This window comes from Camelus bactrianus, chromosome 9 (genome assembly GCF_048773025.1).
Source record: "Camelus bactrianus isolate YW-2024 breed Bactrian camel chromosome 9, ASM4877302v1, whole genome shotgun sequence".
NCBI lineage: Eukaryota > Metazoa > Chordata > Mammalia > Artiodactyla > Camelidae > Camelus > Camelus bactrianus.
In genome coordinates this window covers 39720416-39745843 of record NC_133547.1, presented here as the reverse complement: position 1 = coordinate 39745843, position 25428 = coordinate 39720416, and the positions used below count along the sequence as shown (strand labels likewise).

At 54.3% G+C, this 25428-nt stretch overlaps 3 protein-coding genes across 10 annotated transcripts; 1 reads left to right on the top strand and 2 right to left on the bottom strand.

Annotated features, from left to right (window-relative positions):
- AMIGO1 (adhesion molecule with Ig like domain 1) lies at positions 1 to 5708 on the top strand. Of its 2 annotated transcripts, none has more exons than XM_074370107.1 (2): positions 1 to 455; positions 922 to 5708. In XM_074370107.1, exon 2 carries the CDS (start codon positions 960 to 962, stop codon positions 2439 to 2441), a length of 1482 nt encoding a protein of 493 aa, XP_074226208.1. In that variant the 5' UTR covers positions 1 to 455; positions 922 to 959; the 3' UTR covers positions 2442 to 5708. The 2 variants fall into 2 exon arrangements, with proteins under 2 accessions (XP_074226208.1, XP_010946555.1); XM_010948253.3 differs by having other exon boundaries at positions 90 to 455; positions 896 to 5708.
- Positions 5709 to 6724: 1016 nt separating this feature from the next.
- On the bottom strand, positions 6725 to 16221 carry CYB561D1 (cytochrome b561 family member D1). 6 transcript variants are annotated; one of them, XM_045511632.2, is made up of 3 exons: positions 14650 to 16221; positions 14094 to 14131; positions 6725 to 13572 (listed from the first exon to the last, which is right to left on the bottom strand). In XM_045511632.2, the coding sequence occupies exons 1-3, from the start codon at positions 14795 to 14797 to the stop codon at positions 13024 to 13026; spliced, it is 735 nt and encodes a 244-aa protein (XP_045367588.1). In that variant the 5' UTR covers positions 14798 to 16221; the 3' UTR covers positions 6725 to 13023. The 6 variants fall into 6 exon arrangements, with proteins under 6 accessions (XP_045367588.1, XP_010946552.1, XP_045367590.1 ...); XM_010948250.3 differs by having other exon boundaries at positions 6725 to 13524; XM_045511634.2 differs by having other exon boundaries at positions 14783 to 16221.
- A 118-nt stretch (positions 16222 to 16339) lies between these two features.
- Positions 16340 to 25250, bottom strand: ATXN7L2 (ataxin 7 like 2). Of its 2 annotated transcripts, XM_074370104.1 has the most exons (12): positions 25021 to 25250; positions 23059 to 23124; positions 22572 to 22676; positions 21915 to 22125; positions 21330 to 21616; positions 20621 to 20703; positions 20035 to 20288; positions 19018 to 19216; positions 18753 to 18874; positions 17488 to 18283; positions 17107 to 17171; positions 16340 to 16488 (listed from the first exon to the last, which is right to left on the bottom strand). In XM_074370104.1, the coding sequence occupies exons 1-11, from the start codon at positions 25145 to 25147 to the stop codon at positions 17115 to 17117; spliced, it is 2307 nt and encodes a 768-aa protein (XP_074226205.1). In that variant the 5' UTR covers positions 25148 to 25250; the 3' UTR covers positions 16340 to 16488; positions 17107 to 17114. The 2 variants fall into 2 exon arrangements, with proteins under 2 accessions (XP_074226205.1, XP_074226207.1); XM_074370106.1 differs by lacking the exon at positions 17107 to 17171 and having other exon boundaries at positions 25021 to 25249.
- Between the last annotated feature and the right edge of the window lie 178 nt (positions 25251 to 25428).

The window sequence follows — 25428 nt, the reverse complement described above, 5'->3', positions numbered from 1 at the left end:
TTCTTCACCAGGTCCCGACTGTTCCGAGAGAGAATAACCGGCGCGCGGCCGCTCCTCCGGCTCCAACACAAACACACGCACGTGCGCCCCGCCCCCGCCGCGCGCACGCGCCCCGAGGCTCCGGCGGCGGCGGGCGCGCGCGCGGTGCTCGCTGCCCCCACGCCGCTCTCCGCGCTGGGATCGCGGCGCCTTCCGCTCTCCTCACCGCTGCACGCCGGCCCCGCGGACCTGGAGACGGCGGCCGTGGTGGGGGGGCTCCGACGGCTCAGCGGTCGAGGCGGCTGCGCGCGGGGAGCGGAGCGGAGCCCGGCAAGTCCCGGAGAGGAGATGTTGCCGGGCGCGGGCCCCTGCGTAAGGCGGGCGCCGCCGCAGGCCGGTCGGTGAGGCGCCGCCGGGGGAGGCCGCGACGGAGCTCCCGGACCCGCCATGGGCTGAGACACATCCTCCGCGAGCAGGTGCAGTGACCGGGGATCCCGGAGGGGGAGCCCGCCCCAAAAGGCCCAGGGGACCTTCAGCCCCATTAGGATTTGCCCTACCCAGCCTTTGCCCTGTTGACCTTCCTTCAGCTGCTCCCGAAAGGCCCTGCTGACCCTGCCTCCAGACCCGGGCTCTGCACCCCTGCAGTCCCTGACACCCCGGGATGCCCTCATCCTCCACTTCTGTGACCCTAGCCCGGGAGGCCCTTGTGCCTACCTCCTCCTCGGTCCCAGTATTTGGAGCCCATCGCCTGCACAGTGTCTGGGAACTACCCAGCATCTCTTCCTTCTTCTAGCCCAATGTAGGTGGGGTGGGGGGAGGAGAGGGGAGGGAGGGAGAGTCACTTCTTCCCTCCAGGGGCCCTGGTGACCATCCTCTCTCTTAAGCCTGTAGTGAATGTGACCCTTCCTTACACCAGAACATGCCCGGGTGACTTCTTCCCAGATCTCCTTTGTGGCCTTCCTCGCCCTCCCAGTGACACTATGCAACCCCAGTGTGACCTGCGAGGCCTCTGGCTCCTGCTGCTGTCCTTGTTCCTGCTCCTCTTTGAGGTGGCCAGAGCTGGCCGTCCCGTGGTTAGCTGTCCTGCTGCCTGTCTATGCGCCAGCAACATCCTCAGCTGCTCCAAGCAGCAGCTGCCCAACGTGCCCCACTCCTTGCCCAGCTACACGGCACTACTGGACCTCAGCCACAACAACCTGAGCCGCCTGCGGGCCGAGTGGACCCCCACGCGCTTGACCCACCTGCACTCCCTGCTGCTGAGCCACAACCACCTGAATTTCATCTCTTCTGAGGCCTTTTCCCCGGTACCCAACCTGCGCTACCTGGACCTCTCCTCCAACCAGCTGCGTACGCTGGACGAGTTCCTGTTCAGTGAACTGCAGGCACTGGAGGTGCTGCTGCTCTACAATAACCACATCATGGCAGTGGACCGCTGCGCCTTCGACGACATGGCCCAGCTGCAGAAACTCTACTTGAGCCAGAACCAGATCTCCCGCTTCCCTCTGGAACTGGTCAAGGAAGGAGCCAAGCTACCCAAACTGACGCTACTGGATCTCTCCTCCAACAAGCTAAAGAACTTACCACTGCCCGACCTGCAGAAGCTGCCCGCCTGGATCAAGAACGGGCTGTACCTACACAACAACCCCCTGCACTGCGACTGTGAGCTCTACCAGCTCTTTTCCCACTGGCAGTACCGGCAGCTGAGCTCCGTGATGGACTTTCAGGAGGACCTGTATTGCATGAGCTCTAAGAAGCTGCACAATGTCTTCAATCTGAGTTTCCTCAATTGCAGCGAGTACAAGGAGCGTGCCTGGGAGGCTCACCTGGGAGAAACCTTGACCATCAAGTGTGACACCAAGCAGCAGGGGATGACCAAGGTGTGGGTGACGCCAAATAATAAACGGGTGCTAGATGAGGTGGCCAACAGCACAGTGACAGTGTCCAAGGATGGCAGTCTTCATTTCCAGAAGGTGCAGGTTGAGGATGGGGGCGTGTATACCTGCTACGCCATGGGGGAGTCTTTCAACGAGACACTGTCTGTGGAGTTGAAAGTGTACAATTTCACCTTGCACGGACACCACGACACCCTCAACACAGCCTATACCACCCTTGTGGGCTGTATTCTCAGTGTGGTCCTGGTTCTCATCTACCTGTACCTCACCCCTTGCCGCTGCTGGTGCCGGGGTGTCGAGAAGCCTTCCAGCCATCAAGGAGACAGCCTCAGTTCTTCCATGCTCAGTACCACACCCAACCACGATCCTATGGCTGGTGGGGACAAGGATGATGGTTTTGACCGGCGGGTGGCCTTCCTGGAACCTGCTGGACCCGGGCAGGGTCAAAATGGCAAGCTCAAACCTGGCAACACCCTGCCAGTGCCTGAGGCGACAGGCAAGGGTCAGCGGAGGATGTCGGATCCAGAATCGGTCAGCTCGGTCTTCTCTGATACACCCATTGTGGTGTGAGCAGGATGGGTTGGTGGGGAGATTCTGCCCCAGGAGAGGTAATGCACCCCTGAAGGATATGAGGGGATGGAAGAGAGGGCTGGCTGCCCAAGGGAGTGTGTTCCCCCCGACCTCAAGGGAATTGGTCAAGGGTACAACAGGCAAGACCCGAAACGGGGTGTGGCTGCCACGATTTTCAAATATGGATATATTAATCCTCAGGCAAATGCTACGCCCCTACCCAGAGCCTTGACAGTTCTCAATGTGGTGGAGGAAGAGGAGTGTGTCTGAGTTGGTGGCAGTAAGGAAGGAGTAGGGGGAAGAGCAGATTCCCTAAGCTTTTTTGAGGTCATCTCTAGCTCCTTAAGAGAAAATCATTTAGGAAAAAAAATCATTTTTTTCTGTCTCTGCCCACCCACACCTGTGATGTTGTGTGTGCTGGGGGAGCTTCCAATGGAGCCACGTTGAGGAAAAGCTGTATTATCCTCTTTAGCCAGGAAGTCACACTTCACAGCTGGGGAAATTGGAAACCTTTGGAAAAATGATTCAGGAGAAGGCTGAGACCTCAATCAATAACACTCCCCAAAGCTGTTGTGAGACTTCTCACTAATGCCCTCCTGTTTCCTGATGAGCCCTGGGTGGATGGATCTTTGCAGGAGCCTGGCCTGTTGCCTGTCAGATATGGCAGTGATGTGACATGTGGTATCTGTGTCTTGTCCTGAGACCAGTGGTTCAGAGGGATACAGCATGAACCAAAGGGTCCATGTCACAGCATATCAGATGCCAGCACAAAACTGGTAGATGAGGGATAAACTCCAGATTGCCTGGTGGAGGAATCAATTCCCTGGTTGGTGAAACCCTGGGTTCGCATTTGATTCCTAGCACCTGTGTGTCGGACCAGGGTGGGCGGTGCTGAAAGCAGAGCGTCTATGGATGCGTGCCACCAACGTGGGATGGGGGCCACTTTGCACTAGGGGGAGGAGGGTAGATCAGCCTCTATTTTGTAGCATCCAGCTGGACCTACCTGATTTTCTGTGTATGCTGTCCCTTCATTCAGTCTCCTGATCAAGCTTAGATGGGATTCTGAGTTTTCCCTAATATGCTGCTCTATAAGGGATGGAGTCCTGGAAAGTCTGGCCCCAGCTGGGTTAGACTGGGCTTGGGGATGGAGGGGACTGGGTATCTCCTCTATGTTGACAAAGCCACCTTGCTTCTCTCTTAGCGATCTCACCCCTGCTGCAAACCCAAAGCATGGGGTTTCTTCATCCGAGGAGTTGGGATTGGGTGGTGTCTGCCTCAGAAGAATGGCAGTTTGGAGAGTGGGCTTAGAGTTCTGCCCTCTCCACAGGGTTCCAGACAGTTTTGTAACAGAGACAGTCAGTGGCACTAAACTTTCCTTAAGTTCTACCACCCCCATCTCTCTCAGCGAGAGGTCTGTGCTGTTGTGGTGGTCAGGCCAGAGGAACTTAAGAAGAGACCCAACATTCCATTCCATCCAAGGTTGCAGAGTACTTTGGATGTAGAGATGACTGCTCCCTTTGACCCTACTGCAGGCCCTAGTTTGCTCTGAGCTTTGGGAAGGGGACGAGCAGGGGAAAGGTAAAAATGTTCTCTGAATTTGGTCTTTTTCAGTCTCTACCCTCTCTCCCACCAAGCTCCCTGTCCATTGAAAGTTCTGCAGATCTTCTAGTTTTCTGATCTGCTCTTTAGGTTCCAAGAAATGTCATTTACCTGCAGATGAGGGCTTCTTGCTAGGAGGGCCTAACTCCTGCTGCCTATTAAGATTCAGGGAGGAGACTGGAATGCAACATCTTCCCGTTGTCTGTTCCTGGGATGTCAAGACTGCTGTCCATCCTTTTATTAGTAACGTAGTTTTGTCGAGAGAGGTGCAGCATTTCCCTCAAGTACTTGCATGCTCATAGGGATGCATGCTTATAGGTGTGCATGCACACTAGCACCTTGATTTCCATCAGGACAGTGATTCTTCAGTCCCCACTAATGTCCACTTCCGGAATGGTTTCCACCTGTGTGCACAACTTCATGCACATAATTTTCTTGCCCTCTAGGAGAGACAGTGACCATGCCAGGCTCCACACATACAAACTCTTATTACTTTTAATTTCTGAACTGCCTGAAGCTTCCCCCACATCTCCATGTCACTGAATAACTTCTCCGCAAAGGCTGGAGTTTGGAGAACCACAGGTTGAAGACCTTGGGAGGAGTGTTGGTGAGGAGCTAACTGCTTCTTCCGGCTCCTCAGAAACCTTCCTTGGATTAAAGATGATATATATGAGAAATAAATGTAGAACTCAGTCAGTGATGGACCCAGAAGAAAACTGGCAGGGGACCCAGCAGCTGTAAGCTGCTCCTCGTATGTTAACTGCCCTGGTAAGACAGGGGCAGGAGGGAAAAGTTGTCTGGTTATATTCCAGAGACTTCTGAAGATTCTGATACTGAAGCTGTAGGAGCCAGGACTTCCTCCTCAGATTTATCAGGGAACCAGGGAAAATCTCACCTCCATGCTGTATCTTCCCCTCTAGGCACCATCTAGGGCCCTGAAAATCTTTAAAGTGAATGTCAAATGAAGTAGGTCTTTTGGAGCATTCTAGCCGAGTTCCTGAGGTCTAGGAGGGCCATTTTCTTCACAAGTCCTACCCAGTTTAGGGTATAATAAAAGGCCCCGAGGCTCTGAATCTCCCTACTGAATCCACTAGGTTGGCCAGTATCTACCAGTTTAAGACTGGTAATGTGCCTGGCTGCCCCACCAAGAGATTGAACTGCTTAGCCTCTTCTGGTGGTTTTAGCTGATAGAATCCAAAGGTAGCTTCTTACTTGGACTGGGCACTCAGCATATATAAGCTCACTAGAACCCTGTGTAGGAAACTGCCAGGTCTGGTTATAAGAAAAGGTTGAGAGATCACCCCCACCCCCATGAACCAGATAAGTCTCCCGGGAAGCAGGTGTCCCTGGAGACAGAGTATGACAGGGCTCTACAATCTGTCTGTGTGGTTATTTGTGATCTTTTTTCTTTGCCTGTGTTTATGAGCTCTTAGGAAGGAGCCAGGCGAGGGTATACCCCAGCTGGGAAGAGAAAAGCCAACTGATTCCAGTTTTCTGTGTGTTCTTACCTCCGTACTTCCTTGTAGCCCTGCTGGCGAAGCAAGCAGGCCTCCCCACTGTCCAGGACCCTAGTCCTCCTCCTTGTGTACTCCCAGGCTGGCAATCCTTGGAGCCAGTGGGCTCTGAAAACTAGACAATGATCATTAAACCTGGCTTGAGTCTCTGTTCTGGCATAGTCTGTGACTGGTTTATTCATCTTTTCAGCCTGTGGGTGGGGTTCACTGTACCTCAGAAAGGTGTGGCCTATCTAGGGAAAGAATATTTAAATGCTGTTCCAAGGGCACAGGTAGAATCCACATCTAGGCATTAAGATGGAGCAGGGGTCAGCCAACTTTTTCGGTGAAGAGCCAGACAGGAAACATGTTGGGCTTTGCAGCCCTTATGGTCTCTGTTACAACTGCTCAGCTGCTCCGTTGTGGCAGGAAGGCAGCCACAGACGGTACACAAATGAATGACTGTGGCTCTGTTTGATAAAACTTTATTTATGGACATTGAAATGTGATTTTCATATAATTGTAACGTGTATTTTGAGTTTTTTCAACCGTTTAAAAATGCAGAAACTCTTATTAGCTCAGGACCACGCAAACCCAGGCAGTGGGCTGGTTTTGGCCAGCAGACCATAGTTTGCCAACCTGATAGATATTCTCAAAAGAAATGTCACTGATGCTTTAGCAGGAGAGAGTAGAAATTCCATGACTTGGGGCTAGAGCCTATAGATAATGAAGGCTTTCTGGATCCCTGGGGAGGAGGGTTGCCTCCCTGCAGAGTTCTCTTAAAAGTCTGGATCGAGCCTACTAACTGGACTATGGAAAAATGCTTGGACTGGGTTAAAAGGAAATGATGGAGAGCAGCTCACTTTCACAGGATTTTGTTTATTACTAGTATATGTTCCTGTTGTGAATGGCAACCATTTTAGTTTGGCTTAAAGTATATTAATGTAATGGACAGATTAATATTCACTGACAGTGTAATGTGTCCTAGGCATTGCATAGAACAGAGAAATGCAGTCCCCACTTTCTTGGCACAGAGATAGCCTACCAGAAATTGGACTGGATTCTTCTAAACTCTGAACGTGTAATTGCTTTCGCTACTCTCTTGGTACTATGGGAAAGGAATTGTCATGGTGGATTCCAAAAGGGGAGAGGAAGTAGTCTAAGGAAAAAAAGAAATTAAAAGGATCAGAATTTGAATAATTACCTAATTTCTTTTATTGATAAAATCTTGACCAAAGGGCAGCTCTCCTCTGTCTGGAAAGTTGTCTTTTTCTTTTCGTGAGGGACAACCAAAGTGGTGAGGGCCAGCCAGCCACATCAGACAAATCAACCTTGGCAGTCAATGAAATGACAGATGTTGATGCTAGAGTGCCCTCAGAATTGACATTTATGTAGCATTTTTTAATCTTTTCAAAGCAGATTTTGCTGTGGCTAAATTTAGCCAAGAGGATGAGCTGGTAGAGAGAACAGGTCTGGGGAAGACTACTGAGAGTTTGCCCCTCTGTGTTGATTTGTGCCAAGCCTTCCCTGAGCCTGAAGAGTTTTGATACTCCTTTCTCCATCATTCCAAGGAATCCATGGCTGCATCTCTTCAACCCTCCCTTTCTGCCTCCCACTACAAGAAGTTCCCTAGATTCTGGCCAAGATGTGCAATTTTGTCTGTCTTACCTTGCAGCTCTTCCCCTAGCTCCTCTTAGGTGGCACTGTGGGAGAAGGGAGGAAGTTAATATGACAAGTTACCTCTTAGAACAGAAGAATTAAATGGATTGGCCAGCCCTGTCTCTCTTCCACCTGATCTCTCAACTTTCCTTTTCTGCAGTTGAAGCTCTGGTACCCCTAATCTTGTCTCCCAGGAAACCACTGGTGAAGCTTCATTTCCCCCGCCTACACTGCAGAAAAGGCTCAGGCCCGTATAGTAGTATGGTTGGCTCTTCTGGTCTGGCTACAGTGAGCCTGTGCTGGATACTTCCTCTCCCAGGACTTGAGAGAGGAAAGCTAAAGCAGCTGCCACGTTAAGCCCCTTCATCAGGCTTACACATTGTTGTGTAGAAAATATCAAGTGGTAAAGATACTTAGACCTGCCCTGAGGCCTTCCAGTTGACATCAGCCTGGTTACAGTCCCAGAATCACAGAGGACTTGGGAGAGAACCAGCCTTCAGGACATGGAGCCCTGAAGGGACTTCCAGGTGCCCTACAGCACTGGCATACATAAAGTGAGAGTCACTGAACCCAGCGTTGGGGATGGGGGTTGTACGCGTGCGTGCACGTATGTGTATGTGTGCACACAAACATCCACACAGTTTGGGGAGCGCTGTAGCTGGACAGAACTTTGTGCTGCTTTCCTTCGCCTCCCACTGCTCCTTCACTTGGCCATAGTTTGCTTTAGGTGTGGGTCTAAGCAGAAAGGCCTAGCCTAGTCCTGGGCACCCTTAGAAAGCACTATGAGATAACTGGAAATCTGCTTTAAAGAGGCGGGGTGCTGGGGTCCCCACATGTATACTCAGTGAGGCAGTTGAATCCTCTGGCAGCAGAGAATGGCCTAAAGTAGCAACTTAATCTGCTTTCAACAGAGGTTTAAAAAATCATCAGGGAAATTCTGATGATAGCAGGTAGATTAAAAACTAGGACTTATTCCTCACACATTGGTAACTAAATCAAGCCTTCTGAGTGGGTGGTGGGTAGGGAGAAGGTCGTCTTACTGGAGGGAATCTGTGTCTGCTTTAAGCTTAGCCCAGTGCTGGAGACGGTCTACATCAGACCTCCATCCAGGGCAGCTCTGGGGCACTATCCTGCCTTTCAGCTACGTCTTCTCTGTGTCTATGCTGTCGACAGTTGCTGAGGCCGTGACCACAATGCCTGATTAGTGTTTCATTCCTGGATCCCAGGACAAAAAAAAAAAAAAAGATTAAAAAACATACGGAAGCCTCTGCGCTGCTGTGGTGCCTGCCTCTATGCCCACTACAGGCGGACTGCTGGCTGTTCGCAAGACCAGTAGAATGGGAAATATCCTTCTCTGAATTTAAACATAACTGCTTTCATGGCATGCACCACATGTGTGTGTGCGTGTGCGTGTGCTTTAATCCCAGTAAAGTCCTTTGAGGAGGAAAGGTCTGTGATCCTACTCCAAGAGCCTGAAACAAGGAAGGAGAAACAAACCTGTGAACGAGCCAGGGGCCGTGTCTCACAACTCTGCATCTCCACCCAGTGCCTGGGTGAGGGCCTGACGCAGCCTGTGGCTACAGGGGAAACCGGGGGGTCGGTGTGGCAGGGTCATCGTGTCCATTGCTGTTGCTCCTGCCTTCCTGGCTTGTCTGCTCCACTTTTCCCTCAGAAGAGCAGAATTAGGTAAGAGGAACTGAGATCTGTAGCCAGGAGCTCTAGGCTAAGACTAGCTCCAGGAACTTGAGGCTGGACTGGGGGGATAATTACAGACTCCCAGATTTTGCAGTCGGCTCTATGGCTTGAAAATACCAGCTGACAGCACTTGGGGCAAGCCTTATGAGAGTCACAGCCTCAGTGGCATTCCTGACAGGAGTGGGGGAGAGCTGACCTTGTGTCGAGGAGGGAATGTGTCTGTGTTCTCTGATGATGGCTGGCAACACAATCTCTCTGAGACTTGGGTTCCGTAAGCATCATTATCCATTAACCTTTTATTGCCTCCCTAAAAGAAGTGTAAAACCCAGAGCCAGGCTGAGCGAGAAAGAGATAAGGACAAGAATATCATACCACCTGTTTACATTTGTTCAATGCTTTGAACTTTCCAGTGCCTGTTAACATGCATTCTGTCATTGAGCGCTCACAACACCCCTATGAGGTAGGTCAGGCAGTCAGTGATTTGCCTGTAGCCAAGCCAGTGTTAGGGGCTGAGTAAACCCAGCCTGGAGGTTTCCTAGCTCCCAGGACGCACTTTCCACTTCAGGATACACAGGCCCTTTATGTCAACCAGACAACCAGACATAGGACAGCAGGAGCACTAAACCAGATGTTTCCCTGCTCCCTAAGCCTGCAGAGGGCCACCAGAAGTGTGGGGGCAGGGCGGGGAGTCAGGACCAAGGGTGTCCTCTGGAGGCCAAGACAGGTCAACAGAAGGAAGGGCAGGAGAACTAGAAGTTCAAGGTCAACAGCCACCACGGCCACTACCAGTGTCAATGGAACTTACACTGTGTGCTCTACATCTTGACCTTCGTCAGGTAAAAAGGGCCCACTCCCAGAGAAAGGACGCCTCAAGGCTTGGCTGAGAGGTGCAACTCCTGACCCCTCCCCCTGTCTGCAGCCCCCAAAGAAGGGGAAGGTGAGGGCTGGCTGACTCAGCCTGCAAGTGCTTAGAGATCTGGAGCTGAAAGGCCTCAGCACTATTCAGCTAATGATTATTATTAACTCTGAACAGGCCTTGGCATATCAGCCAGCTGGCTCAGGGAGAATGCCTGGATCTCCCACAGAGAGGTTTTAAAAACAAGACCCATAGCAGCCATGCACGGGGGTAGAAGGGTGGGGACAATGAGAAAGAAGGGACAGGCCAGGGTCAAGGAGTGGGGAGGGGTAGTCTGTCCTCTAAGAGGGTGGGGAGAAAGGAGTCACGGGCTGGCGAGAACAGCAGCCTACCTCTGTGCCGCTGAAGCCGCCAAGAAGGTGAGGCTGGAAGACTTCCCCAGACACAGCTCCTGCCATTCAACACCACCCCCGGCCAGGGAGGTGGGGCCGCGGGAAGGGGTGGCTGTGGGAAACATGCGGGCCTGGGGGTGGTATCTGAACCCAGAATGGTAATCCCATTACCATTTGGATTTGGATACAAAACCATCTATGTTTCTAATGTCCTCAAGGTTGAGTTTGAATGTAATCATATTTGGAATCAGGACTTAGTGAGCCTGATATGCAAATTTGTGCAAATGACTCGAAATTTTTAAAAACTTGAGCACCCTGGCTTTTTTTTTTTTTTTTTTTTTTAAAGGTAAAATAGGCTGACTACTAGCAGCTTTCCCTAGCTAGGGGAGAAGGGCAAAAGGGCAGCTATTTGCTTCTCCCCCAGGGCCTCTGCCTCACTGCTGAGGAGCCCAGCTAATATCCCAGTTGGGGAGACACAGGGAGGTGGGGCGGGGGTGTAGATGGAGGGTGCAGAGGGGAGGAAACTGCATATGCCGCCGGCAGCCAATTAGGTCCCAGCTGGAGGAAGAATGCCCTGGCACTGAGGACTAACGGTTGTCCAGCTGCTGCCCCAGGATGTGAGGGCAGGTGGTGATGGAAGGAGAAAGGCAAAGAGGGGAAGGGGGGGGGAGTCCCCCCACAGTCTGGCCATCTGGGAAGAAGGGCGCCTCCTGGTGACCTCCTCCCTATACTGCAATCAGGTTGGCTAAGCGCAAGGAGGCCACCTGTGCCCTCCTCTCTGCCCTGTGCCCCTGCCCCCCAGGCCTACTGGTCAGAGAGGTGACAGCTGGGGCTCCTTCCTCCTGCAGAATATAAATGACTTCCCCTTCCTCCCAGGGCTGGGAATAGACATCAGCTGGCACTGCCCACGCAAACTGCCGGCTGTCAGCCCGCCTGCCTGCCCGCCCATCAGCCCCCGCACCACCTGGGAGGAGGCAACACCTCAGGCAGGCTCAGGCTTTATGGCATTGCCTGCTTGGCTCCCAGAGCAAGCTGGTGAACCTCACCTGGCCCTCTCACCCTGCTGTAGACAGCGTGAGACTCCCAGCACTGGCTGTGATGCGCAAGAGGTGACCAAAGTGACCCTAGGTGAGAATCTTTCCCACACAGCCCCAGTAACCAGCTCTCCCAATTCAGACCACGCTGGGGAGTTGGAGAGGAGAAAGGGCAATGAAAGAGACAGGAACAACCCCCTTCTGCAAAGCAGGGACCCCCTTTAGATGCTCAGGATCTGGAGAGCTCCTAAGAGATGCCATCTAACCCAGGAGGAGCCTAGTGAGGTCTGCTCAGAGGACACCTGCCCTTGCAGTTTTCATTCCTGTACTGTTGAATCCTACCAACCTCCTTGTTTCTGAGCGGAAGTCTCGAATCTTCAAAAGACCTAGGCTTTCCAATATATTCCCATCTAGGAACAGCTCCCTCTACTCCCAGGACCTAGAGCTCCAGGCCCTACACCCTAGGCCTCCCAGAGTTCCCACTGAGTTCTTTCTACCCACCTCAATACCAGCTTTCCTGGCTCGACCATTTTTAGTCCTTGCCATGATCTGTGGGGGTCCCATCTCCCCGACTGAGCCAGACAGCAGTTATCCAGTCTGGCATCCATCCCTGACCATTGAGAGCAGTCTGAGGACCTACTTTCAGTTTGGAACAAGGAGGGGGTCTTTGCAGGGAAGAGGTCCCAGTCTTCATTTGCCACCTGGCACCAAATTCAGCCCCTTCCTGGGCCAAAAAGCTGGCAAGAGACAACAACTGAGGAAAGCTTAGCTGACAAAGGAAGAAGGGGAACCAGGGAGACTTTGTCTTCCCTAGATCAGAAGGGCCCTGCCCCACATCCTTGGCTCTTATTTTGTTCTAAATGCTTCAGAACAGCTCCACAAAGCTAAGGCAAGAACCTAAGCCCTAAGAAGGACAAAACATGAGATGCTCTACCACTGCAAATGGATGTCAGGGGAAGAAGCACACCCATGTCCTGCAGCTTCAAGCCCAGATCCTGGGGTGAGCGGAAGGAAGTTCTTAGCTGGGCCAAGAAGCCCAGCCAGGAGCCATAGGCTTAGTTAAGCCCTTCTGCTCCTCTAAAATCTTTAAAGTGACTTTAGTGCCTTTACTGTCTTGGAGTTCTGGAGACCCTCACCTGGGCCCCTTGTCTCCATTGCACCTGACCCCTTGTGCCCTGGTCCAGGGGCCAAATCAACACAGATTCCTGAAAGGCCACGAGAGCAGACCTGTCCCTCGAGAGGGGTAAGGGAATGGTGAATGTAAGAATTAACATTCTGAGTCTGCTGAGTGGTCCTGAGCTGGGAGGGTAGTCTGTGACGTCAACTTGACAGACACCGAATGTTAGAGATTGTAAAGAAACAATCACTCATTACACAGATGAGGAAACTGAGGTCCTGAGACACGTGACTTGCATAAAGTCATACAGTAGAGTCTACAAGGACCATACCCCGTAAACAAGACCTATGGGCTCTCTCCACTACACCACTTTCTCAAAGTGACCCAAAGAGCCATGTCTGCCATTCATACGTTACAGGAACTCGACTTTTCATCAGGTATGCAGGCAAGAAGTGGCTGCCAACACCATCACCAGCCCCCCCAACACTTCTGTCACCCATCAAGAGTGGAGGCTTCAGGATCAAGCTCCCCATCGCCTTCCACTTGCGCCCAGCACATTTCCCCATTTTGGCCCACTGAGTTATCTGTCAACAACAGCAGTTTGGGTTTCTGCAGCCCCTGGCCCAGCTAAGAAGTACAAAAACCCTACCACTTCTGAAGTGGATCCTTGAAAGTCACCAAAGGAACCACTGAAGTCCAAGTCAAATGTCCCATTTAGATTCAGAGTTCGGAGGAACTCACATTTCCATTTTCTTCCTTGGCAAGTAGGAGCTGGAGATCTGGTGCATGATTACCAGGGCTGGATAGAGGGGCAACGCCAGGCACAGGTACCAGGCTGCACCTTTGATCTGGGCTTGGAACCACACGGAGTGCATGCCCAGGAGCACGGTTACTGTAGCCATCAGGTAGACCACCAGTCCACACGTCAGATGGTAGAGCTTGAGGCGAGCCACCCTTGAGACCCTGGCTGCCCGGGGACAGAGGAGGCAGAGCCCACACAGTGCCTGACCACCCGTAGCCAGCAATGTCAGAGCCCCTACCAAGCTGTGCCAGGACACCAGGTGGGGCAGCTCACTGCGGGTCCTGCTGGAGACGATGAAGCCCAGGCCCAGGGCTGCACAGAGGATGGCTAGGCTCTGCCCCACCCAATGAAGTCGGATCCGGACCTTTCGGGAGCAGAAGAACAGGGAGTGCTCAGGCGAGAAGAGTAGGATGGCCTCAGCCATGCAGAGGCAGAACTGTGAACACAGGAGAGGGCCAGTGAGCCTCAGGCCCAGCTTGGAGTCCTAAGGAAAAGGAGGTGCCCTCATACATCCAACCAAGGAGGACAAAGGGCTAAAGAACTCCCACCAGGGCTGCTTGCCTCACAGGTCAGCATTTCTGGGCAGAACTGGGAATTCACACTTGAGTGGAAGTCTCATTATTAAGGCTGACAGCCATGTACCCCCCTCCACCTCCTCCACAGACAGACTCTCATTTCTTGACCAATGGGAATGGCAAATGTTAAACTTCCTCCTGAGTTTTGCGGGTGGGAAGTGACTGGATTACACCCCTTCCACTTCCTCCTTTTAGGCTCTAGTGGAGAAAGAAATGGTATCTTCCATGCCCTCTCATCCCCTTCAACCACCTGATTACCTACAGCCCAGCCCTGTTTCCTAATCCATAGGTTGCAAGGAAAGATGGGGCCTTGGCTGTTCCCCACCACCCAACCTCTCTGAGCCTTAGAAAGGCTAAGCCTTCTGAAGGCTGGATGCTTCCTTAGTGGCATATCCAAACAAATCACCTGCAGAAAGAAGCCCAAACTCACCGCCAAGGCCATGAATACAGGGTGCCAGGAGAAAAGACCTAAGAATCAAAGAGAACAGACTGATGGCTGGGCACCATTCTTTCTGCCCCCGTGGCTGGCTGGAACCCAAAGAATCTGGCTAAAGGGGAAAGGTCAGTGTACCGTCTCCAACCCTGATCAGTAATCAGGAACTCGGGGCAAAGTGGAGCTGCCAAAGGGTCTTACGGTGAGCAACCAAGAAGGCAAACATACCAGTTTGGCCTGAGTTCCTCATTCAGCACCTGGCAGCTATCAGCCCAGTCCTGGAATAGACCTCGGCCTCCCTTCCTTTACTTGTATCGTCCATGAGGGACTCTGCTTATGATGAACTAGAGAGTTCAGTTGGCTTCAGTCGTCTCCTCTCCTCCCAGCACCTGAAGCCCCAGGGCCACGCTCCACCACGCCCTTACTTCCCTCCACAGCCCGCCCCTCCACTGCTAGGGTCCCCACTCCATGCCTCTTAGTGCTCCCAAGTGCTGCCCCTCCAGCTTCTAGGCTCCGCCCCCTTCCATGGCCCCGCCCCGCCGTGCCCACTCACTGGTTCCTGGCCGGGACAGCACAGTCAGAAAGATGGTGAAGCCCAAAGCGACCAGGTGCGCCAAGATCCCACTGCCTCTTCGCAGCCAGCGGGTCAGTCTCGCCTCCCTCGGCGGAGCGGGAACCAGACCTACCTCCAGGGTCTCCATGACAGTGCCCGTCCGCCGCACTCTCCCAGCTGCCAGGGCGCGTCTTCCGGGTTTGCGATCGCGGAGGCGGCCGTGGCCGCGGGAGAAGCTCCTCCCTGGGAGGCTGCCGGCAATGCGGCGGACTCGCCCACAGCGCCCTCTGGAGGCTGGGGGGAAAGCGCAACTGCCCTGGAGAGCCCCGAGGGCAGAAGGCGACTGGACAGCTCCGGGGGGACCGCCCTTGTTTCTTCAGCCAACCTCCTTTGTGTGTTTACGTCTACACAGGCTTATGGGGCTTATGTCTGAAGTAGCCTGTGGAAATTACATTTATGGCAACTGATTTCACCCAAATCGCAAATCTGGTACACTGAACCAAGAGTGTTAAAACCAGTGTTTTGAGCAGTTTTCCAGAAATATTGGATTTCCCTGGTTGCCCACTCTCTCCTGCCATCCCTTCTGTCTTGTTAAGGGAATAAGATTCCTCCTTGCCTAAAAGCAAGGAGAATGAAAGAAAAGGATAATGCCAAAAACTAGTACCCTTTGAAGACCAAAGGAAGGACAGGCAACAGTTGTATCCCTTATCTGCACGGTGGTCATTTCCCCCAGTGAGACAAACGGAAAAACTAGGGCACTCCCAACCCTTGCCGCCTCCACACCATCTGCTCAGCCCTAGGGATCCAGGTGATCCTGAGGGACCAGGGCCTCCCACATGCCTGCTGCCTCCCACACCAAGGGAAGTTCTGTAAACGATCATACCTTTTCCCTTCCTGCCTCCAAGAAAAAGTCGTGGTTCAGATTAAGGAGGCCTACCTGGGAGGGGCTGCACTCCTTCTTTAAGGGTAAACCCACAGGGCAGGGAGAGAGCAAAACTGGCTGTCCCAAAGAAATCAGGGACATCCTGAGAGCAGTTACCAACTCAAGCTTCAGGGGTTGAGAAAATAAGGCTACTAGTAAGAGGCAGCACATGAAATCACTTATATGTGGAATCTAAAAAAATGACACAATGAACTTATCTACAAAACAGAAACAGACTCAGACACAGAAAGCAAACTTCCGGTTACCAAAGGGGAAATGGGGGAGGGATTAAAAAAAGAGAGAGAGAAAGAGCTGGAACAGCTGAAGAAACTGAGGCAGTAATTCAGAGATAGGATGGAGGCCTTGGGTTGCTGGAAGACCAGAGAAGGGCCACAGGCTGACTCCCACAGACCCTCAAGGCAAAGCTCCAAGAGTAGAGCCAGAGGGGTGGCCCCCCCCCAATGTTTCCTTTCCCACTGGGACTGCAGTTGTCCCTTTGCTCACTTGGAGCCACATGCCTCCTCATCTTAAGACTCCCCCAATGATACAACCCCCCAGACATTCCCACAGTTTAAAAGGACAAAAAATATACACGCATAAGGGAGTTTTTCGCAGGCAAGGGATGGGAGCTGTAGTCTGCCCATCATCTCAGCCTCCTGGGGTGCGGCTGGGGACAGTAAGGATACTCATTTTGCTACATTTCTTTCCTTCTTTTTCTGTGTTTCTGTTTTTATATTTTCTTAGCAGCAACAGAACAGGGAGACAGTCTTGAGGTATTTTAAAGAGTTTTTTTTTCTTAAAAAAAATAATATAAAGTTATAAAAAGCGGCAGCAGCCTGGGGCCCGGATCTGGAGGGGAGGAGGTGCTGGCGGCTCCATCGCAGTGGGCAGGCACTTTCTCGTTAATGGGCTTTTGACTGCAGGAAGACAAGAGGCAAGAGACAGAGTCAGGCTGGGGGAACTACTCGTCCTCCTATCCAGTGAATTGTGGCCATAAAAGCTAAGGCTTGATTTTTTCCTGCTGGTCTGGTGAGTAGAGCTAGACAAGAGGGAAGATGAATGCCAGCCCAGCAGAGGCAGCTGGAGAACACCTATGCACACGTGTGATACACACACACTCAGGCCCTGAGCAACTGTCAAACTCACTACTCTCATATGGGTGCCAAAGGTGTTGGTATGCACCTGGCCAGTGCCTAAACTAGGAGGGCATCCCCTCTTCCCATTTCCAATATGTCCCTCCTGGCTAAGATCATATGGTTAGCTCATAGCTCCAGGCCTCCCAAGAGGCAAATAAGCCGGGCTGCTGGCTTTATTAGAAACTCCGGAGAACTTGCCCGGCACCTGAAAACCTGGCAGTGGGTAATGTGCAAGGTGGGCATACATGCATATGTAGACCTTGGGTTGTGTCCCTGCCCCTTCCTGCCCTGATGCCCAGAGGCAAAACCAATGAACAAGACCCACCCCCCCGACCATGCCCAGCATGTTAGGTGTTAGGCCACAGCTCAGGGACCCAAGCCCAACCCCACTGCCCAAACCTTTCTTATCAGAGCTCATGGAGTCCAACTTCCTTTCCTTCAGGGAACAGAGGTAGCTCCAGTTCCTGGAGTGAGGGCCACAGCCATTTCAGAAAGTGGCCCTTTGATTAAAGCAAAAGCGGGGGAAGGGGAAGAGGCAGAGGCAGCATCTCTTTAGCCCAAGGGAGAGGACTGGGGACAGGGGAAAGCACATTAAGCAAAAGCTCGGATCACCCCTCCCGAAAGAAGATGGCCCAGCAACTCTCTCTCAACTTCCCCTATCTGCCCTTCCGGGCACAAACATTTACTCAGCACCCTTTTTGTCAGGTTCCCACTGTGCACTCTACCCACATCCATCCTGACCCTTCCCTTTCCCTGCTCTTCAGGGAGCTGGGCTGGTACCTTCAGTGTAGAACACTTCTCCTCAAAGGCCAGGGCTGGACCCGGCTTCTTGCGGCGCACAGAGCAGGCCGCATCGGCAGGGGCACCAGCCTGGCAGTGCTTGGCCTTCACTGGCCGGCAGTAAGTGGCCAGGTTTTTCCGCTTCTTGGCTACCTCCTCCTCAGAGAGGCAGTTGGTTGGCAGGGCCTTGGCCGGATGTCCAGCTGCTCCCCGGCTGTCCAGCTGAGAAGCCTTGACTGGTGTGGGGGGCTGATGAGGGGAACCCCGACAGTCCAGGGGCCCTGCCCGCTTCACTCTTGGCCCCACCGTCCCATTAAGCCCCATGCCCAGAGCTGCTTTAGTCTTGGCCGAGAGGCCCCGGCAGCCAGAGGGTTTGCCTTTTCCAGTGGGCTCCAAGATGCAAGTCCGCTTGAAAGTGGTGGGGCCAGGGGATAACTTTCGCTTTCGAGAAGGAGCCTCCACCTCGGGCCCGTCCTTGCCTTTGGATGACTTGCTGGCCTTCGAAGGCGGGAGCTTGCTGAAGGACGGGGACGGCGTGTTGGCAGGCAGTGGTGAGGTGATAGCCTGGCTCCCGCCCATGCACTCCGCCTGGCTGCAGGCGGCTGCCACACTGGGGGAGCCTGTAGGGTAGCTGGGGACAAGGCTGTCCTTGGTGGGGGGCGTAGAGGCTGGGCAGGCAGGTCTGAGAGGTGGGCCTGGAAGGCGGGGGCAGCTGCCTGTAGAGGACGGGCTCAGGGGAGCAGATGGGGGGGCACTGACAATGTGGGATGGAGGCTCAGCTGCCGGTGGGATCTTCCTGCAGCAAGAAGAAAGCCCCACTGTGATGCCAAGCAAACAAGAGGGCCTCCCTACCAACATACACCAGTCTCTCTGCCCCACCTAGAATTGACCCAAAAGAGCCCTGGTAGTGCTGCCATCTGCTGGGAGCTGCTGGAACTGAGAGTTAGGAAGAAGGCACAGGGACAGGCCGGAATGAACCAGCATACAGACCCATTTTAAATCTCAGGTTGGACATCCCCTAACCCTAGTAACCCAAAAGGTACTGGAAGTGATGGGTTGGAGTCAAGATTCACTCCTAGACCTATTCATGCCCTGCATTAGCCCAGCTCCAGGCTGCCAAGTCTCCCAACTACCTCTTCATGCTACCTGGGTCTTCCTAGCAAACAGCCAAGCCCCAACTATAGGTATGCATAAAGAATTAGGACTTCTGAAGCCCATGTATGCCTGGGGCTTGGGGAGGGAAGTTCTGGGGCTAAGAGACTCACTTCCACATGTGTGAACTGAGGTGCCGTTCCAGCATGGAGCTCAGTGCCGAGCAGAACCGGTCCAGCCGGCGGCTAAACACGTAGCATCCTGGACTCACCAGTCGGCTCCCAAAGGTGCAGAACTGGAGGTAAAAGGAAGGTACATGGTTGGCGGGGCCTGAAATGCAGGGAGGGCACCTGCACACAGGATCTGACCTCCTCCCCACGCTGGGGGCTAGGAGGGCTGGGCCACCTCCCACCCCAGGTCCCGGCTCCAGGTCCTTACCGCCTGTGGCCGAGGGGGCCGGGTTGCATAATGGCAGTCAGTGGGGAGGTGGAGGTCATCAGATGTCCCCTCCTCCTCACTCTCCTCGCTGGAGGCCTGGGCCCCACCCCGGGGCAGGGGGAAGGGGAACAGGCCTGGGTCCCCATCACCACCACAAGGGCCTTCATCATCCAACTCACTCTCAGAGGAGGCCCGGGACCTGGAAGGGCCAAAGGGGATGTGAGGGCGATGTGATGCGAGTGGGTCAGGGTGGGGGGTGTCCCTGAACCCGCCAAGCTCAAAAAGCCAGGGCAGACACCCTGCTGGGCAATCAGACAAAGAGGAAGGAGGACAGGAAGGGAGGGAACAACAGAGCTCACAGAGTAAGAGCCAGAAAGATCAGGGGCCACAGCTCCCGAGGGAGTCTCTCCCCAGCCCCTTCACTTCCCAGGCCCTGCCTCCTCAGGGGGAAATCTGCTCCAGATTCGCCTCCTCCAGAAAATCTTCTGAGATTAACTGCACCCAGCTCTGGTCAGCCCAGTCAATTTTCTCAACCCCCTTCTTGCATCACATATTCCTGTGAGCCTGTCTGTGAGCTGAGCCTGTGTTTCGTGTCTGCCCCTCGTGTTACAGGCAGAGATGCGTGTGTGTCTCCTTCGGCAAGGCAGGCTCTCCCCGGGGTCCAGCGCAGCCTCTGCACACGAAGGGGCCAGTAAATAAATACACAATAGGACTGCCTCACCCAGGACCCTGACCCTTTTGGCTCCCCAATTACAACTTTTGGCCTGTTGGAAGCAGCTGGGAAAATGTTTTTATCCTGGATGTTGGAACTGGCACACTACAGAGGCTGGGGCGCTGCAGTATGCTGAGTTAGGAACAGGGAATCACCTCCGTCCACTGCCAGGGGTCCCTCCCCCCCACACTCAGGGTAGAGTGATCAGCATCTTCCAAGACACTCCCTGGGCCTGTCTCCAGGGGTCCCTGATGGCTTGGGGCCACGTGTCCCCAGGTGGGGTGGGGACTGGATCTTGGACGTACCTGGGCAGTGCACAGTATGGGTAGGTCTGCTTGGCACGAGCAGAGAAGGTGCTGCTGGGAGCAGCCGCTGCTGCCACAACCTGGACTGAGGAGGGGGGCTCCTGGGAGGGGCGCTCGAGAGCTGGCTCCTTGCGCCCTGGGCTCTTCTCCTTGGGAGACTCCCCTTTGCGGGAGTTGGCCTTCAGCTCTGCCACTAGCACGTCAAAGTCCTTAGCTCGGCCCTGGACCTCCCGGCGCTGGTGCACTGAGTGGATCTAGAATACAGCAGGGTGGAGGGTGGGGAGGGGGTGTGAGCTGAGCAGGGGTGAGGGGACAACGGTGAGCTCTGGCCTGGGCAAGTGGAGAGAGAGAGTGTGTGAGTGTGTCTGTGGATGTGTTTGTCTTTGTTTCACTCCTCAACAGTGCCAGAACCCCTCTTTGGAAGCCACCCCCTCCCTGCTGTCCCCACCCTGAGCCCACTGGGGCAGACTTCTCTCCCCTTGCCTGGTCTGGGCTTAACCCCCATGGCTTGATCTCACTTCCTTTCCTCGCCCCAGGCCCGTGTCTGTGCTGTTCTCCCTCACTATGCAGTGGGAGTGGGGGTTACCTTGCAGGTCAGCAGGCGGGTACAGATCTTTTTGGTCTCTGGATTTATTACCCCACACTGCCTGTTGAGGTCGCACTCCTTCCCTGTGAAGAAAGCGGTTGCCATAAGCCCCAAGGCCATTTCCAGAAGGCCCATGGGAGGATCTGGCCTCTTCGAGCAAATGGCTTGGGAAGAGCTGGGTCTAAGGCAAGAGAGCCACAGGCCCCCAAGTCTGGGGCCACAGCCTTCCAGAGAAACTCCTCCAGGCATCGGCAGCTCTCTGCTGGGCGCAAGAACCATCCCATCCCCATGCCCAGCCCAGACACTCCTTTGGAGGCTCCAAGCCCCAGGCAAAGCAACACATATCAAGAAACAAAAGCAGCCACAAGCATCTGGGATGCCAGGGAAACCAGATGTGGGAGGTGTCTGGTGCCCTGGATCTAGGTGAGGAAAGAGATAAAGGTCAACAGCCCAAGGTGAGGACGAATACCTTCACCTTGGACATAGGCTCCCTTAGCCTTAATCAGGACATCTGAGCTGAAGAGAATCTTGCAAGAAAGCAAGCAGGTCAAGTGTCCACGTCAAGGGATGACCAGGGGCTCCTGTACCCTGGCAACCTGTGATGGCCAGACCCACTCTTTCTTGACCCCCTCTCTATCAGGCCCCAGGACAAAGCAGTCCAAAGAATCCCCACTCTACCTTCCTGACCCCCAAGACCACGACTACTCACGAGCCATCTTCCGGTGGGTTTTGGGGGGAAGCCTGGCCCCACCAGGCTCCTTTTCAGGGGGGCTGCCTTCAGCCCGGTGACTGGGGCCCTCGTTGGGGGTTATCTCGATGCTCTCTCTGCCATGAAGTTCTTTAGAAGGGAACACCATGGGGTTTTTTCCAGGGGAGTCCTTGGTGAGGCCGCCAGGCTGGCTGAGGAAAGCAGAGGGCGGGGCCACCCTGATTCCGTGTCCATCAGGCTTCGGGAGACTGGACATCTTCTCCAGATTCACCACAGGCACGAAAAGGCTATACGTGGAGAGAGGGTGTAGGCTGGGAGGTAGGGAGGCTGGGCCTGGGCCCTGGACTATAGCCCAGAGCCATCTCCTTTCTTGGCCCTGGGACTTGGGTGGGCTACTGCAGGGGTGCAGAACATGAGAAAAGGGGACCCCATATTCCCTGAGGCAAGGGTCTGGGAGCTGCAGAGAGAGCTGGCAGCCTCCTGCTGTGAGCAGTGCCCATCACCCTACAGCTGCCTCAATTTCTGTCAACCCCTCCCTGGGCTCGGGTCAGGGCTGGTCTTAGGGAGTCTCCAGCCTTTCCTTACCAGAGGCTGTCCTTCTGGGTCTTCTCAGGAGGCTGGTGGCCACGGCTCCGAGACCCCTGGCCCTTCTCCCTGGAGGAGGTTTTGGTAGAACCTGGGGCTCTACAAGCTGGGCCCTGCCCATTCACTACATGGCATTTCTGAGAGCTGGCAGGGGCTGGAGGTGGGGGTGGGGCCCGGGCGTAAAGCTTGCTGAGGGGCCCATGTCTTCTTTCTGTCACCAGGAGGTGGAGAGAGTAATCGAGGTGAGTGGTATCAACTGCCTCCTTCCCCAACCTCCTGACACTGCTCACAGACTCATGATAGAGAATCTGGAGTTCTCAAAACTTAGATTTTAAATTTTATCTCCTTCCCATTTGAATTTGAGCCTCCAAGACTCAAAATTCTAGAATCCAGCTTCTTGAACCTCTTAGCTCTTCTCAAATGCTAGAACTTACCCCCCTCCCAGATGTTAGATGTTTGCTTAAACAATAACCCCAACTCACTACCATCTCTGAAGCCCCTCCCACCCCGGATCTTCCATATTCCCTAAGCCTCCCTCAGTTACCCACATGACCTCCCAACTGACCCCATCCTCAGAGTTCCATGTTCCACCTTCCTCTGTCCCCTCTATCTCCTCCCTAGGGCTCCCCAATATCTTCTCCCTAGGGCTCCCCTCACCGCAGTGCTTCTGGAAAGCTTGAGGCTTCACCACTTGGCTGCAATGGTTACACACAACCAAATAGAAGTCGTCATGGGCAGGGCAGTGCCCAAAGATGGACATGTCTGCAATGACAGAAGCCATTATCACTGGGGCTAGGAACCCCAGGGTTCCCCTGTAAGAGCAGAGAATAGTCCCATCCGCCACTCAAATGACACTTCCCCTCCCAGGTGATATGACAGGCTTTATCCTGGACACTCCCAGCTTCCAGAGTTCAATCTAACCAGTCCCTAAGAATGTGAGCTTTCAGGTGAATGGGCACCAAACACCTATGATTAGGATCTCCCACAACAGGTCACAGGAGCCCAGGGAATGGGCTGACCCAGACCTATCAAAGCGAGAATCCCCAGACCTGCGGCTTCAAGCAGCCACCTCCTGGGATGCGGCAGAAGAGAGGAAGGTGGTCCTGTCTGCCCTGGGCCCCCGCCTGAATGTGTTGACTCCCACCTTCTTTAATGAGGGTCATAGCATCCAACTTCTTCATGTTTTTGTTACTCTCCTCCAACTCAGCCCCTGGAGGAGAAACACAGCTCAGAAGGACCACTCCCAGGCCAGAAGCCCCATCTCCAACCCAACCACGGCCTGCAGCCAAGCAGTAGGAAGCCCTCACTCCTTGACAAGCACCTCATGCTCAGGATCGCTTAGAGAACCTTTCAGTGGATCATTCTCAAGTGCCCCTTTTCCTTCACCTGCTACCTCCAGAATGAACTGGCCCCACTGGGAGGGATCTAGCCACCTTTCTTGTGGATCCTTCACTCCAAGGTGCAGTTCAGGATTCCACTGATGAATAGTTGGGTGACTATGGATAATTATCTCTTTTCTGGGCCTGCTTCTCCATTTAAATGGGAAACAATCCTTAACATATTTTAGTATAGATCCCCAAGTCTCTTGAGATTTTGCAGATGGGTCCTTTCTGCTATTCTGTGGCATCCCAAACACTCTTCCAGGTCCCCATCCCCAATTTTGTTCCAGCTGGGTTGCCATGGCATTGTCAAAGTTACTCCCAGCTTCTCAGGTCCTGCATTGCCAGGATGCTCATAGAGCAGAGAAACCGCTGTCTTAGGGCCCTTCAGCATCTTCAAAGTCCCCCTGGTCAGTTACAAAAGCCCTTTTCCTCTTAAGGGGGGGTTTGGGCAAGGGCTGCCCTTGTACCTCAGTTTCTGGGTTGATGACAAAAACATCTTAGCTGTGCAAAGCAATTCTTTCCCCATCCCCCTACCTTACTCCTCACCCCTCCCTCCTCTACGCCCCCTCCCTGTCCCTTGGAAAAAAAATCAATTCTGAGTCACCAAACCCGTCTGATTCCATTTCCGGTTCTCAATGCACCTAGACCCTGACAATGGCCCCATCCTTGCCCACCCAGCATGGGGTACTGGGGTGACCTGAGCTCCCCCCACTTAGGTCTGCTTCTGACACCTACTAACAGACTCGCCCCTTTTTAGAAGGCTAAGAATACTGACAGTCTTATATAATCTACAGATATGAGGGGTGGTGGGTTAGGTGTGCAAGAGACAAGGCGCAGCTCCCACTCTTAAGTCTGTTAAAATGCAGTGATGGACAGAACTAAGCTGGGAGTTGGACGTCTCAGAGGAGAACAAGTGTCATCAGAGACCGCTCCATGTGGTCTCCTCCTCCACCTCTTCTCACTTGCAAACTTCTTCAGGGGCGTGATGCCTGCTGTCACCCCAAAGGCCACGAGGCCAGATGCCCCCTGGGGCCCAGGAGACAAAGATCAGGAGAAGAGACTGTCAGCCCGCTCACCAAAAGCACTCAGGGGCCTAGAGAAGGTGGGGGTCAGGGGAGAGAGCCCAGGAGGCAGGGCAAGAGGCCCGGGAAAGGACGGAGGGTTGGAGGCATGGATGGATGGACGGAAGGAGGGAGGAAGGGAGGATGGATAGATGGATGGACCGAGTAATGCGGAGGTGGCGGGGGTCCAGTGGCACTGCAGCCGGCAGGCAAACGCCGAAGAGGAGCAGGAGGTGTGGGGCAAAAGGCGAAGGAACGGGGGGGCGGGGAGGTTGGGAGGGGGACACACAAGTGGGGTGCGTGGGAAACACGTGGAGAGGACTGTTGCAGACGGGGAAAGCCCGAGGCAGGTGCAGGAGGGGGGGAAGCTGGAGGGCAGCAGGCAAGGAGAAACATAAAAGCAAGCAGATGTGGGGGCAGGTACTGGGCAACGGCAGAGGCAGAGGTGGGCAGGGTGGGCTGCTGGCGGTGAGCCGGCGCTAGGACCCGGAGGCGCGAAGGTGGAGGAGCGGGCGGGCACTAGGACCCGGCGGGTCCTTTGTTTGGGGGGCCGGGGAGCCGGACGGCGGCTCCCGTCGGCGGCTCCCCTCCGCTGGTGGGGGCCCGGAGAGGGGGAGGGGAGACAGTGATGGGGTCCTCGGAGTCTAGGGGAGCTTCACTCACCGTCGGCCGCGGGCAGCTCCGCCCGCTCCACCCACGAGCTCCAGCTCTGTCCCGCGAAGTCATCGAGACTCGGCACCCGCCGCTCCAGAGCGGCCATTGCTGCCGCCGCGCGTTCACGCACCGCCATCACCGCCGCGGACGCGCGCCCGCCCCGGCGCCGCCGCCGCGCGGCCCCCTCCCCGCATCCTCGCCGCGGGCACGCCTTCCCTCTCCCTCCCACCTTTCCAGCTCACTCTTGCGCAAGCGCAGCACTAGTTGCCTTCCCCTCACCCTCCCTTCCGCATAGCCTTCTGGGAAATGTAGGCTTAGAGGTGGTGCGGTTGCCTGGCGAGTTTGCAGTGAGAGCCCCTCAGAAATGCACAGTTGCGGGGTGGAGAAGAGACTAAAGCCCCAGGACCTCCCCTCTTA

What these genes read in the sequence shown, in the direction of transcription:
- AMIGO1 (XM_074370107.1), top strand. Translation starts at nt 960, where the DNA reads ATGCAACCCCAGTGTGACCTGCGAGGCCTCTGGCTCCTGCTGCTGTCC.
- CYB561D1 (XM_045511632.2), bottom strand. Translation starts at nt 14,797, where the DNA reads ATGGAGACCCTGGAGGTAGGTCTGGTTCCCGCTCCGCCGAGGGAGGCG. An exon ending in GCTGTCCCGGCCAGGAACCA is followed by an intron (nt 14,132 to 14,649) that starts GTGAGTGGGCAC and finishes TTTGATTCTTAG; the next exon opens with GTCTTTTCTCCTGGCACCCT. An exon ending in CTGTATTCATGGCCTTGGCG is followed by an intron (nt 13,573 to 14,093) that starts GTGAGTTTGGGC and finishes CCTTTTCCTTAG; the next exon opens with GACTCCAAGCTGGGCCTGAG.
- ATXN7L2 (XM_074370104.1), bottom strand. Translation starts at nt 25,147, where the DNA reads ATGGCGGTGCGTGAACGCGCGGCGGCAGCAATGGCCGCTCTGGAGCGG. An exon ending in GGAGCTGCCCGCGGCCGACG is followed by an intron (nt 23,125 to 25,020) that starts GTGAGTGAAGCT and finishes TTTCTCCTCCAG; the next exon opens with GGGCTGAGTTGGAGGAGAGT. An exon ending in CCCGCCTGCTGACCTGCAAG is followed by an intron (nt 20,289 to 20,620) that starts GTAACCCCCACT and finishes GCTGTATTCTAG; the next exon opens with ATCCACTCAGTGCACCAGCG.